This window comes from Chenopodium album, chromosome 23 (assembly GCF_948465745.1).
Source record: "Chenopodium album chromosome 23, dcCheAlbu1.1, whole genome shotgun sequence".
Classification (NCBI taxonomy): Eukaryota; Viridiplantae; Streptophyta; class Magnoliopsida; order Caryophyllales; family Amaranthaceae; genus Chenopodium; species Chenopodium album.
The window spans coordinates 29837807-29850854 of NC_137856.1; the positions used below are offsets into that span (position 1 = coordinate 29837807).

Below are 13048 nucleotides of genomic sequence, written 5' to 3' on the forward strand. Positions count from 1 at the left end.
GTCATTAGTGAGACTCGCGCACGCCGAGCAGCACAAAGAGCTGCAGGCACTCCACACTAAACTGCGACGATAGACCACAACCTGACTTCGCTGCTTGTATGCTTGGATACTCGGTTGTGCCTCCCCCCCCCCCCCCCGTGGGTGGGGGTCGAGTGGTTTCTATTATTATAACATTCACTAAATGATGTACTTTCATTTTTTAACAATCGCAAGTTGCAAAACAATTTCTTGGTGCGCTATTTGAGGATGTGAATTGAAAGGTAAACGGACAAATTAAGCTATAAAATTTTATCGTAACTACTTAATATTTTTTTCTTATTGGCGGTAAAATTATTTCAATTAATTTGCTTGTATACCTAATCTAATATCTTCCTTAAGTGTTTGTGTTAAAAATGGTTTATTGCATGTAAATAAAAATGAAAAAAAGTATATTGCAATCACATCCAATTTTTTTTATTCTTTTGCTTTGTCTAGCTTTGATACCTTAAAACAATTTGTAAATGGCTTAAAAATACATATTTCCATTGATTATCTTTAAGGGTTATTGTTGCACTCAATAGTTGTTTATCCTAATGTTAATTTATTTTCTCTTTTCTACTCTTTTACAAGTGACTTGCAAGAAGAGATAGTTTTCATCATCACTTTCATGGTAAAGATTAGGGCTTTTTACTTTGTTTTTCAATGAAAGGTGTCTTCCAACTAGTCCAGTAATAATTTTTTTTTTTTTTTTTTTTTTGAGGTGGATTTTTATATTTAAACCTAGGTTATTTGCCTACTTCTTTTTATGCTATGGTTTATTATTTATTAAAAATGCGATAAATGATCTAACCTGTATCAATCTCAATCAAAATTGTATAAGTCGTGATCTTTAATTTGATTCAAACTAAGAGTTCCTACACTCGTACAACCCTTTCCCATATTTATCGGAGCCTTGAGGTAGTCTATCTATCAATTTCTATTCTCAATAATGATGTTAAATGTTTAGTTTTGGGGGTCTCACCTTAATTTTAGATTTTTCTTCTTACTAGGGGAGCCTACGCGCGCGTTGCGCGCGACATAATAGATGTTTATGGTCGAGTTGTAATAGCTTGTCATGACACCCAAAATCTATTGGCTATGCTTTTAAATGCATATACTAAGAAATAAATTATTCACAATTATATCCTTGGGTAGGTACGGAAATGTAACACTTGAAAATATATAGATAAATGTGATGAATGTTGTATAGGTGTGAAACATTCTAAACTTTAGTTAAACTACTTTAAAATAACGCCCACATAAAGCAACAACTTTTCATTGTCCATTAACTAATGCTGCCATGAAATTAAACCATAACCTCAAACTAATGTGATGATCGAATGTTGTATAGTTGTGCAACATTCTAAACTTTAGTTAAACTACTTTAAAATAACGCCCACATAAAACAATAACTTTTCGTTGTCCATTAACTAATGTTGTCATGAAATTAAACCATAACCTCAAACTTTATTTTTCCATCCTCCATTTATTGTAATTGATTAATGGGTCTTAAGTAAAATTACAAAATTACACATGGAGGTAAGAAGGTAAACAAACATTTTAAGGGGTATAATGGTCCATGCATTATTCATAAGAGCAATCTTCTACTTTTTATAAGGTAGGGAAATTTAAACATAGAAGCTTCAAATATTGCCCTCTCTAGCCACTGTCGAGCAGTTTCCTTCCTTTCTTTTTTTATTTTTTATTTTTTTATTTTTTTAACATCTACATCCTTATCTACTATTGACCTGTTTTAATTTTGTAGGACGATTTTCCTAACTACTATTTCATGGTAATTTATTGGTTCAATTGGCAATTCATTATGCTAAAACCGATATTTCATCAATTAGCTAATTCATGCTCAATCGATCACAATAATTTTTTTTTTTTAAAATGCTTATGTGGTTAATACATGGAATATGTTGAAGAATCTAGCACAATTGAGGAAGAATTTTGAAGTTTTAAAGCATTATCTAAGGAAATCGTTCCTATAATCAAGACAAATCACATAACCTATGATTTTGAATATCCCCTTTCTTTTAACTTCCCGGTCCCTTTAACACCTATTCATCTCCTCCGGTTCTTCTTTGGGAAAACCTACAAATTGACCGCATCCCAATTCTTCATTTCCTCAATATCATCTCTAATACCATATTATCTCAATTCCTATATTTCCAAAGATTTGATAAAAAAACCCCTGAATTTTCAATCTTTTTTATCACTTTGATTGCATATACCATGGCAACAAGAGGTGGTGCTGTCCCCTTTAGATCAAGGTAATTATGATCATTCATTCAAATTTCAACATTTTCTTGGTTTTTAATCGAATTAATTTCTAGTGATTGAATTTCTAATTTGGGTTTTTTTTTTTTCTAATTTTTTTTGGGGTGCAGTGATGGGTTGAGTACTCGGCAAGTGGGTAATTTAGATGAAGTACAAGTGCGAATTGTTGATCCAATGCATGCTGATCTTGATGATGAAATTACAGGGCTTAGATCTCAAGTTCACAAGCTCAGACATGTAATTCAGCTTTTCCATTCTTTCTATTTTCAGGGTTTCATATTTGATAATTTTTAGTTCTTGAATTTTGATTTTATCAATGTTGAATTTCTTAAATGGAAGTTGAGGAATTTATAGGGTTACTAGTTGGGATTAGTATTAGAAGCTAAATGATACTGATGAACGCGTGATTTTGTCATGATTAATTTGCGTAACATTTTGGGAAAGATGTTTTGTTCTTAAACTTAGCCCTATAGTAAAACCCGAATATATTGAAAGGAATTCGACATGTAATGTGTGTTGATTTTGCCCCATATGAGTGATTGTAAAAGAAAGATGGAATTAATAAAATATAATTAATAAGTTCTGGTGAGTTTGTTTGAACCTTGCTGGATACCAATATATGGATTTTGCAAGAAACATCTTGGCAGGAATTTGCTTGTTTTGGGTCATTTTCTGTCAATTTGTTCTGTTCATCGCTTTCTGTTATCTTTTCATTTGGTTCATTGGATTGGTCTTTGATGCATGATGTTGATGCAGGTAGCACAAGAGATTAACTCAGAGGCGAAGTTTCAGAGTGATTTTATGGATCAGCTGGTAAAGCATCTGCACAATCTTCCAAATCTTAAGCTGTTTACCCTTGATCAATTGTTTTGAATTAAATTGTGTTTTGCTATGATATTACACTACTTGTTGGCTCTTTTGGGCACATTACTGATTACTTCGCCAGACATAACCATTGGCATTAGTGTTTTAAGAAATTCTCCTCCTTGAAGGGTTTAAATGCATAACTAGTTTGAGATTACGATTATTAATTGAATATATATTGACATCATATTTCTGGTCTGAGCTGTTAATAATCATCCCTTCTGAGGATGCCATGCTAAATTGTTCATTATTGTCTTTGTATTAAGTTTCAGTAAGGTTTTTTTTTTTCCCTGATAAACCTAATAACGCTCCACCTTTTCTCCCTCCCTTTTTCTTGGAACTTTGTCATTACCTGAAATGTCCATCAAGAACAGGATTTCGCTAATGTTGTCTATGTTGATGTGATCTATTGTTGATACTTGTATATGACTGTTCATTGTTAATGCCTTGTTTTGGAGCTTATTATTTTTGTACCAATGACTGCTCATAATATTTGACTTTCTTATCAATCATAGAACTGGTGCATCTTTCCTTGTATAGAAATAAACTCATGATACTTTGGATCTGTAAACTTTTGCAATTTATATGAATATGTCATAACGTGATTGCTTTATGCGACTTCTTTCAGCTAAACAAACTGTGCTTCATGAAAAAGGAAGTGGTGAAGTTTGCTATGATTCTTTGTATATTTTGGCTGTTTAGCAGTATGTATTTCCGTGCTTCTTGTGATACGTGCTTTTGTATGGTACAGCAAATGACCCTTATTCAAGTTCAAGCTAGTTTGAAGAACAACATGAGGAGATTAAACAGCAGCATTGTGCAAAGTGGCTCTAACCATGTACTGCACGTTGTTCTTTTTGCATTATTTTGTCTTTTCTTGGTTTACTTCTGGTCCAAATTTTCCCGACGTTGAGCAGCCATGAAGTCTTGCAGACTGCTTAGAGAACTTTCTACTGCACAACTTTCCCAATGGAGGTTATAATTCCGTGCTATACTAGCTGCATATATGTGTTTGGGATTATGTTGCAGATCTGATGATATTGTGTTCAGTTGCTGTAGTGTGTTCAGTTTGTGTAGCAGTTGCTTTATCTTCTTCTGGGGTTGTGGTTTATCTCAGTGCTTCCGAGTATCTGGTGTCTTGGCAGGCACTCTATATGGTTATCTGGTCTGGTCAAGTCCAGTTGCACAAAACCAGCTGAATTGTTGCAGTGCTTAATTGCTTGTATATTTGCTTTTATTAGCAGCTCAGTATTCAGTACTTTCTTCTTGTTTGATACTCTCCTTAAAGCTATGGCCTTCTTGGGTATCTTTTTGAGATGTTTGTGATATAATGGCCGCCTTGTAAATATTCATCTTTTTGGTAGTGAAATCATATATTCAGTGGCCAAAGATACAAGTGATGTGGCAATTACCAAAATTCAATTTATTGGGAGGCAAACCCACATGTGGTTATGTAAATTTAAGTAAGGTATGCGTTGTAAACCAGCATCAATATGCAAAGGCGTGCTGGATAGAATGGAGGTAAGGTTTGAAAGTGAAGGAATGGCTGGAGCTGAATTATTCCTTCACTTTCAAACCTTACCTCCATTCTATCCAGCACGCCCACTATCAACCGAAGTTAGTGAAATTTCATGCGTTCCATTCACACATGAAATACTTCTCTGAAAAACATATGCCTTCTTACAATTACTATTTGGCACTGGACTCAACGACCTGCTTACAAGTGTCATTTTTGCCTTCAACCTTCATGACATCCCTGTTTATTGTACATTGAGAATCACCGATAGCAGTTGCTTGTTTACCAGAACCAACATCTGCACCAGGAGATGTTGCCTGACACTTATCTTTTGGCAAAAGTTGGGGAAATGAAGCTCCATCTTCTTGGACTCTAGTCACTGATTTAGCACCCGGTTGTTGAATGCTTGCTGCCGTACAAGGTTTGTTTTCCATTTGTTGAGCAGTACTAATTCGCTCTGTAGTTACGACAGACGTGGCTCTCACTTTTGGAGGTTGAGACACTGGCAATACAGAGGGCGCTACTGCACTAAGTTTGGGCTGTTGAGCTCCTAGAGCATAGAATGCAGTTCCAGAAGGCACAGAAGTTGACGTTGCTAACCCAGTGCTAATAGGAGTCTTGACTAGAGGAGGACTTCCCCCTCTAATGCGCACTACATTTTTCGATTGTGCAGCCTTAAATAGAGACGCAGCATCCAAAGGACTACCAATGCGGGCTCCTGCAGCTTTTGCAGTAGCTTGAATAGAATCTGCACTGACAGTGGATTGTTGTGGAGGCTTTCTTTTAGGACAAAGCTTCGTTGAAGAGCCCATAGCTGTAGGTTTCACAGACGATGCTGCACAAGGTTGAGGTGGGGATGGTGTAACAGTAACTTTCGTGACTGGCAAGTTCCTTTTGGATGCACTTATTTTAGCTGCATTATTACAATCATCATGTCCGTTACCAACTACAAAATGATAAAAGCAGTCAGCAAGATATGAACAGCAGAGCCATACATCTACTATGTAAAGTTACAAAGACAAGGCTACAAAAAAGAAGATAATAGGTGCACAGAAAGACTAGTTTTAGAACTTTACAATAATTGTGTTTGAGGCTTAAAGAATGTCATGTGAGAATAGATAGAGCTGGTCTATCTTCTGGTCAAAATAACCTATTAATTTGCAGTTGGTGCACCATATATGACAGGTCAAAACCCATAATAAAGCAAACTAATTTCCTTGTATACGATCCTTTAAATCCATTGTCTAAAGCGTTCACAAACTAATACTTAAGCATCCCAATCCCACTGCCCCATCTCCCCAGCAAATATTAAGGAAGACCAAACAGAGAAACAAGGAAGATTAATCTCAACAAAATATACCTGAAAAGTGAATGACAGAAAAAATAAAATTGGTCTTTGGTGTAACAACCTGAAATGCAGATTAATATTTATCTCTCATTGTTAGAATATACAAAGTAATTTGTACCTTATTTGTTCTCTTCTCTTAGTTGTTCTGTAAGTTAGATTGATTTCTACTATTTTTCCAAACATCAACAAGCATCTAGAATTCTACAATTTGTTACATCTCTTCACAACATTGTTAATTATCTTTTCTTGCTATCTTCTTCTGCTGTTCCAGTTATCAAACCACAGAAATAAGATGCTCCAATGCTCAGTTGTCAGTCCATTATCGTGAAACCCCGATTACTACCGCCACCACCATCTTTTCTCACTCCTTGAATTACCTCTGTTTCAAAAAAAAAATAGAGAAGGGTTTTTTTTTTTTTTTTTTTTTTTGGTGGTGGTTGTTGTAATTCCCTCTTTCATCTTCTGTTGTAACTCATAAGAGTTGTTGTTGTCGTAATTCCCTCTTTCATCTTCTGTTGTAACTCATAAGAGTTGCAACTGTTGTTCAATTCTCTCTCTTTAATTCTTTATTATAAGCAATGGAACCAAAATCCATCAAATTGCATCTAATGTATCTTTCCCTTTAACCTAACCAAGTACAAGAGAAAGAAGAGGGGAGAGGGAGGGGAAGAGAATGGGTGAAAAGGCTGTTGGGACTGCAGGCAGCATTGGGAGCCTAAGCTGGGAAGGTGTGTGGTGGGAAAGAGGGATTAAAGAAGAGGATGGCTAGTGAGGGGAGAGAGGGGTTTGTATAAATAGAAATAAAAATAAAAATTATAAAGACCAGCGAATGTGTCCCACATGGTTAAATACTTAAATTTACCTGCTAAGCTAAGATTAGCTTGGGTCATAGCCTTCATAGGACAAATATGGGATGACAGCCCCAAAGTTGGCTCTATTCCTAGTTAATCTATAAGTGGGTCTGTTTAAAGAAGATATAACTTATATCCCTTATAAAGAAATCCCTATTCCTCACTAACTTGCAAGCAAATCCCAAAACAATCCAAGTGAATATAGTGTTCTCATATTGAAAAAACTTTTCCCTATAAAAAGTCAGGAAATTCTACTAACCATAATAAAGAAAAGGGGGCAGGTTTCTTATCCTTCCAAAACTACTTGGAAAGTCATACTTTCTAAGCTGCAATGTAACACAATTAACATCTAAACAAAAACAACAAGCACTCATACACAAAAATGCTACCCGTTACCACATGGAAAGTCAAGAAAATGAAATCACCTAAGCTTGGATTTAGAATAACAAAAAAAAAAAAAAGGAAATAGAAAGGGGAAAAAAAGTGGAGCGCATTATTTGATCTTCTCATATGATTCAAGCAAAAACATTTAAAAACCCATTCACTAAAACCCTTTACATCATTGATCAATCCCTTGGGGAGCGGGCAATCAGCATTGGAATTGAGCATGCTTACCCAGGGTCAAAACTTAAAAGGAATCTGTGAATTCAATGCCTATAAACTTGATGTAAAGAGTTATTTACCTGCAGGGCCAACAATAATTTCTTAAACAATGCCGCACACAACAGCAATTTTCCATTTCCGAATGAAAAAGCTAAAAGATAAGCCTTGGAACAGGTTCCATAAAATGTTCAAGTATTGTTGACGGGGAAAAGGAAGAATCGATTCAATGAAAATACAGAAGTAAAGCGAAAAATAATCTCAAGGCTAAACCTAGTGAAAAAGGAGATTTATATATAAGATGTCAGCATGATTGCTGAAAATCTTATGTGTACATAATGTCAAGCTCATAAGCACGGGAAAATGATAAAGAGATAACTACAATAGTTCAAGGAAATCATTGGAAAATACATGATTCCCAAGCATCAAGCAAGGAAGATCTATATACTAAAGCAAATATAATGCAAAAACAAGAACATACCAGTGGCAGCACCTGATGCTGGGCTATCCTTTAAAGCCATGTTAAGTGCATAACGAGTAGCCTTCTGTGCATCAGAAAGTTTTGAGTCAGCTGTGTTGGCTCCGTCAATATTCAAGCTCCCCTGTTTCTTCCTATTAGTATTTGCCCTCTGTATAAGCAAAAAAAAATCAGCAATATAATTCTTGAAGCAGATATCTGCTTTATTTTTAGGCAAGGAGTAGGTAAGAACACAAATTAAAAGCTAGTCAGCATTGCATTCACCCTAATCTAAACACACAAAGCAAACTTTGAGATCAAAATCAGATTTCAGTGACAATGTGAAACTCCGTTGCCGGGATTTGAACCCGGGAAACCTGGAATATACCCAGACATCATAACCGGACTAGATGACAACGGATCACAAAAGAAGTTAATTGAGGCATTTCGGTAAAAGTTAAGCAACGGAATCCATGCCAGTATTTAGCAAGGGTTATCAACAGCTAACAAGAAACATAATATTTGCTAAGCTCCAATGAAAAACACTATTCTACTCTCCGTTTCATCACCTACTGGCTCCTTGGTGGCAATACAATTACTTCTTCTTCCCTCCTACCATCCCTATGTACTAAATTAGATATGTCATTCAGATTCAGTCTTTGATTAAGTAACTCCAGATCTATTGCCAGTGAAATAGCCATAAAAAGTCCAGGCCAGGGTAAAGATAAGGAAGAAAATGATATTCTTTATCCAAAAGATGTTTATGCTCAAATCTACTGGGTTACATGCTATCAGTCCCACACTCCCACTGATGAAACCTCACACGGTGCTACATATAGGTTCCATTTTGCAAAGTACACTTATGTGTAAAGTGCATTATTTTTTTTTATTTTTTTTTATTTTTTTTTTTTTTGAGGGAAAATATCTAAAGTGCATTAAAATGACTGTCATTCTTCTTAAATAATAAGGAATAATTTTGCAACTTAGTGCTAATTGTAACAAATAAAAAAATTAAAAAAAAAATGTATCTTGTAAAATTAATTCATTATTATCAACACGGAAAAAAAAATGTAACATTGCTAACATGATTTTTAAAAAAATATAGACAAACAGGCAGGGTGAAGTGAGTAGAAACCTGGGTTCGCTGTGCAGTATTACTCTCTCCCTTGAGTTCTCCTTTCTTAACGGAAGCAATTAGTTCTCTGTCTTCCTCCTCTGGGCATGGTTTTCTTTTCTTTTGATTGTTACATGTCAATCCATTTGCATTTGATCCTTCACCAAAGGTCCCAGCAGCTGGTGAAATTTTCCGAACTAGTGGATTTTCTATAGAAACCCTAGCTACCTCGATATTTGAACTGTTGGACATACGAGACTTGTTGGCTGAGCCAGAAGTGAGAGCCTAAATAAAAAAAGTAATCAGCATAAAAAAGGGAACTATATGAAAAATAACTTCTGCATATATGTATGGAAGTAGCATTACTAGTGATGCCAAATTGCCTAGCACAATTATGCCAAGCACAATTATTACATCAACAACTGATAATGGAGTGAATGAAATAGTATTAATACATGAACAAGTTAAAGCCTTAAAGAAATTAAGAACAGCATAGACTACAAGTGGGTAGTGATGATTTAAATAAAATTTTTTACATAACAACTAGACAAGGTGATAGTCACCACTTAACACTAGGAAGGGAAATTTGGATAAGTGGCAACACATTCTCAAACTGAGTCCACCTAGAGAGAGTGACTTTAAGATGTACTGTATATTTCTTACAAAGAGCAATATGAAAACATCAAACTATCATTTATTATGAGATAATAACTTTCACAAAACCGGTGCAAACTCTCATCTCATAACACAGCCATAAAAATATAATAGAGTGAAAAAAAAGATATCTCCTTTTATCAGCTTGACACTCAGATATAAAGTCGGCATAGGTAGTTATCTTAGGCATTCAGGCCGTGCCCTTTGGGAGAGGCGCCCAAATCAGTGTGTATTTCTGTAAATAGACAAATTATAACATAATCCAATCATTAATACTGTATAAAAATTATGCATGTCGAACCTTAACACAGTTAGAAGCCTCTGTAGCATCTGTAGTGCTGACAGGGGGACAAGCCTCCACTTCATATTCCAGGTCACTATCATCATCCTGCATGCAAGTTGCATCCACATTAAGCTATGCAAATTTTCATCTATAAGAATTTAGTAGATACTTTTACATTTCCTGTACTATAAATGCATGCCATGTCATGCATCACTTTTTCTCATTTATAGGTTTCTTCTTTTCGTTACAACAAATTTTCTGGAGATCTCGTGGCTGACACAAGGACTTTTTTTCTTTTGTTATACAAATACACAGAATATGTACTTGTATGATACAAAATAATTTCTAGTACAAAAAGTCATTATACTAAATCATTAAATTTTTTTAAAAAATAAGTGGATAAAACAACACCTATGAGCAATTGAGCATCCTCTATTATGATACAAAATAATCTCTGGTATAGTGGTACAAAAAAGCCATTATACCAAATCCGTGAATATTTTCAAAAACAAGTGGATGAAACAACACATATGAGCATCCTCTATTAGAGTGAACCGGGCCTTTTTGGTAGGTTGTGTTATTTATTTCTTTCCCCATCAGAGAAAAATGTTTTACCATTCATTTGAACAGGGTACACAGTGATCTAAAATGTAAATTTAAATCTTAAAAGATACCTTCAAAATTCTAAACTTTGGCCAAAGTTGTGCCTCAAAGACCATAATATATCAGAAGATACCATCTTTTTCACATGGAAGGCATAAACATCACACAGTACTACAGTCGGGAACAAAATTCAAGACCGGCGACTTGGCGGTGCACATAAAAAGAAACAGACCAGCAAACTTTCAAGGGCATTGTGTGTTCAAGTCAAGCCAATTGCTTAATTTACCCCATTGAGGTAAATTATCTTTTATATAAATATGCAACCTTATTGCAAATGGCCAACATCTCCTCAAGGGCAATTTGATTGTTAATAAGCTAAGGTGCTAATGGCAATGATTTTTATAAGTAACTTTGTGAAGAATATATTATGCCAATATCCCCATGGTAAATTGGTAATGCTAGTTCCTCCCCCAAATACTTCGTTTTCTTCACAAATACCATAACCATCAATTACCATTTTAAAAGTGGTATAGAGTGATAATGAAAATTTGTGGAAAAAACACGTTTGTAGGTGGAGTTCCATTGACACGACAATGACCACAACATTTCCTTGCTATATTACTTACAAATCCCATTATTATTTCCACAATTTATGATCTCTTGACATCATTGTCTTTCCCATACACCTAATTACTACTCAAAACAAGGAAAAGAATGCCTACAAGATCAAAAACTCACACAATTTAGGATCATAATTCCATAAATTTAATCAAACTCTTCTTTTCATGTACATAATCAATCATTCTCTCAATATAGGTTCAATCAAAGTAAAATCGGGGCAAGTCTCATACCCTAATCACAATAACTCACAAATAAACACCACTTCATCTCCGTCAACAAAAATTAAAAACACAACACATTCCCACTTTAAGCTCAAAACGCACACATAAAGGCCAAAACCACCCAGAATTAGAGACAAATAAATCAATAAAATTCAGAACAAACCAAAGGCGGTTCTCCTGGCGAAACATTCTCAACCAAGGGTTGGCGATACGCCAAATGACGCCACAACATCTGATACTCCCTCGCACTCTTTATCCCGGTCTCCGTTTTCGCCATTAACGCTTGCCAATCAATCTTTACATCAACAACTTGCGCCATTTCCTTCAATAGCGCCAACAATGTACCCGCCGAGTACCTAATTAGCATCATAATCAACAAAATTACATCATAATCAACAAATTGAGGCTATTGACACCAATAATGTACCCGCCGAGTACCTAATTAGCATCATAATCAACAAAATTACATCATAATCAACAAATTGAGGCTATTGACACCAATAATGTACCCGCCGAGGCGCCGAGTACCTAATTAACACCATAATCACACAAATTCACACCATAATCAACAAATTTACAACATTGTCACACAAATTAACACCAATATCAACAAATTGATGCAATTCTAACACAAATTTCACAAAAAGTATACCTCTGCAAGAGATTGCAAACATCTTCTTCAGTAATAGCGCCTTTAAGCTGCTTCGTCTGTAATTTATCAACCATGGCTTGAAATTAGGTCTAGAAAAACGTGAATGTGAGAAAAATCAGGAAAATGCTAAAACCCTAGAATGAAGATTTGGGAAGAAAAGTGGTTGACAATGGCGGAATTTGTTGTGGAGAGAGAGAATGAAGAGGGGAAAGTGTGTCTGATTGATGGTGACTGCGCGCTGAATAACAGAAATACGTACAGTACTACTCTACGCTTTTTCGTAGTTCCTCTTTTCCATCCCTAATTAATTTTTTTATTTTTTGGTGAGAAAAAACAAAAAAGACATTAAAATCACACCTCTACATCGGGCCGCGCCGAGCCTATGCATAAAAACTAAAAATAATAGGGTGGAGGGTTTTTGATACGTTTAGGGACCGTTTGGTTGGGGGTATTCGGGAAAGGGAACGGGAATCAACTGCCCCGATTCCCTTTACTGTTGTTTGTTAAGCACTTTTAATTATTCCCTTTACCCTCTTTATTACCCCAAATCCTTCCAACTTAATTCCCCACCACCCTAGACTTTTCCATTCCCTTTCCCTACCCACCTTCACACCACCACATCACCTACCAACACCACCGGAAATTCAGCCCAGACCACCGCCGCCCCTACCCCGACCACCGCCAACCCTCCCCCGAACCTCGCCACCCTCCCCTCCCCCTAAAACCAATGTCCTGACCCGTGACCACCAGCCCCACCCACCCAGACCCCCTAAAACCACCTAAGCCCCGACCCGTGACCACCAGCCCCACCCTCCCCTCCGCGAAAGAGTTGGTGGTTCTACTATCGTCGCTCTTTCTAAGCTTTCACCCGAACTTCATATCGCCATCGGCGATCGAAATCGGTAAGATTTCTCCAGAAGTCTTACCGATTTCTCCAGATTTCTCCGATTGATTTTTTTTTTT

At 36.0% G+C, this 13048-nt stretch overlaps 2 protein-coding genes across 3 annotated transcripts; one reads left to right on the forward strand and one right to left on the reverse strand.

The window, feature by feature from the left end:
* Positions 1 to 1659: 1659 nt before the first annotated feature.
* Positions 1660 to 4583, forward strand: LOC145608792 (bet1-like protein At4g14600). The gene is made up of 4 exons (XM_081664389.1): positions 1660 to 2294; positions 2412 to 2538; positions 3058 to 3114; positions 3917 to 4583. The coding sequence occupies exons 1-4, from the start codon at positions 2257 to 2259 to the stop codon at positions 4076 to 4078; spliced, it is 384 nt and encodes a 127-aa protein (XP_081520515.1). The 5' UTR covers positions 1660 to 2256; the 3' UTR covers positions 4079 to 4583.
* A 147-nt stretch (positions 4584 to 4730) lies between these two features.
* On the reverse strand, positions 4731 to 12617 carry LOC145608211 (uncharacterized). 2 transcript variants are annotated; one of them, XM_081663825.1, is made up of 6 exons: positions 12086 to 12617; positions 11597 to 11789; positions 10007 to 10093; positions 9073 to 9336; positions 7962 to 8109; positions 4731 to 5627 (listed from the first exon to the last, which is right to left on the reverse strand). In XM_081663825.1, the coding sequence occupies exons 1-6, from the start codon at positions 12157 to 12159 to the stop codon at positions 4855 to 4857; spliced, it is 1539 nt and encodes a 512-aa protein (XP_081519951.1). In that variant the 5' UTR covers positions 12160 to 12617; the 3' UTR covers positions 4731 to 4854. The 2 variants fall into 2 exon arrangements, with proteins under 2 accessions (XP_081519951.1, XP_081519952.1); XM_081663826.1 differs by having other exon boundaries at positions 4731 to 5594; positions 12086 to 12616.
* Positions 12618 to 13048: the final 431 nt, after the last annotated feature.

Excerpts from the sequence above, each read along its gene's own strand:
- LOC145608211 (XM_081663825.1), bottom strand. The coding sequence starts at position 12,159 with ATGGTTGATAAATTACAGACGAAGCAGCTTAAAGGCGCTATTACTGAA. Across the intron at positions 11,790-12,085 it reads GTTTGCAATCTCTTGCAGAG|GTACTCGGCGGGTACATTGT; the intron begins GTATACTTTTTG and ends GATGCTAATTAG. Across the intron at positions 10,094-11,596 it reads CGCCAGGAGAACCGCCTTTG|GATGATGATAGTGACCTGGA; the intron begins GTTTGTTCTGAA and ends ACTTGCATGCAG.
- LOC145608792 (XM_081664389.1), top strand. The coding sequence starts at position 2,257 with ATGGCAACAAGAGGTGGTGCTGTCCCCTTTAGATCAAG. Across the intron at positions 2,539-3,057 it reads AAGTTCACAAGCTCAGACAT|GTAGCACAAGAGATTAACTC; the intron begins GTAATTCAGCTT and ends ATGTTGATGCAG. Across the intron at positions 3,115-3,916 it reads GTGATTTTATGGATCAGCTG|CAAATGACCCTTATTCAAGT; the intron begins GTAAAGCATCTG and ends TGTATGGTACAG.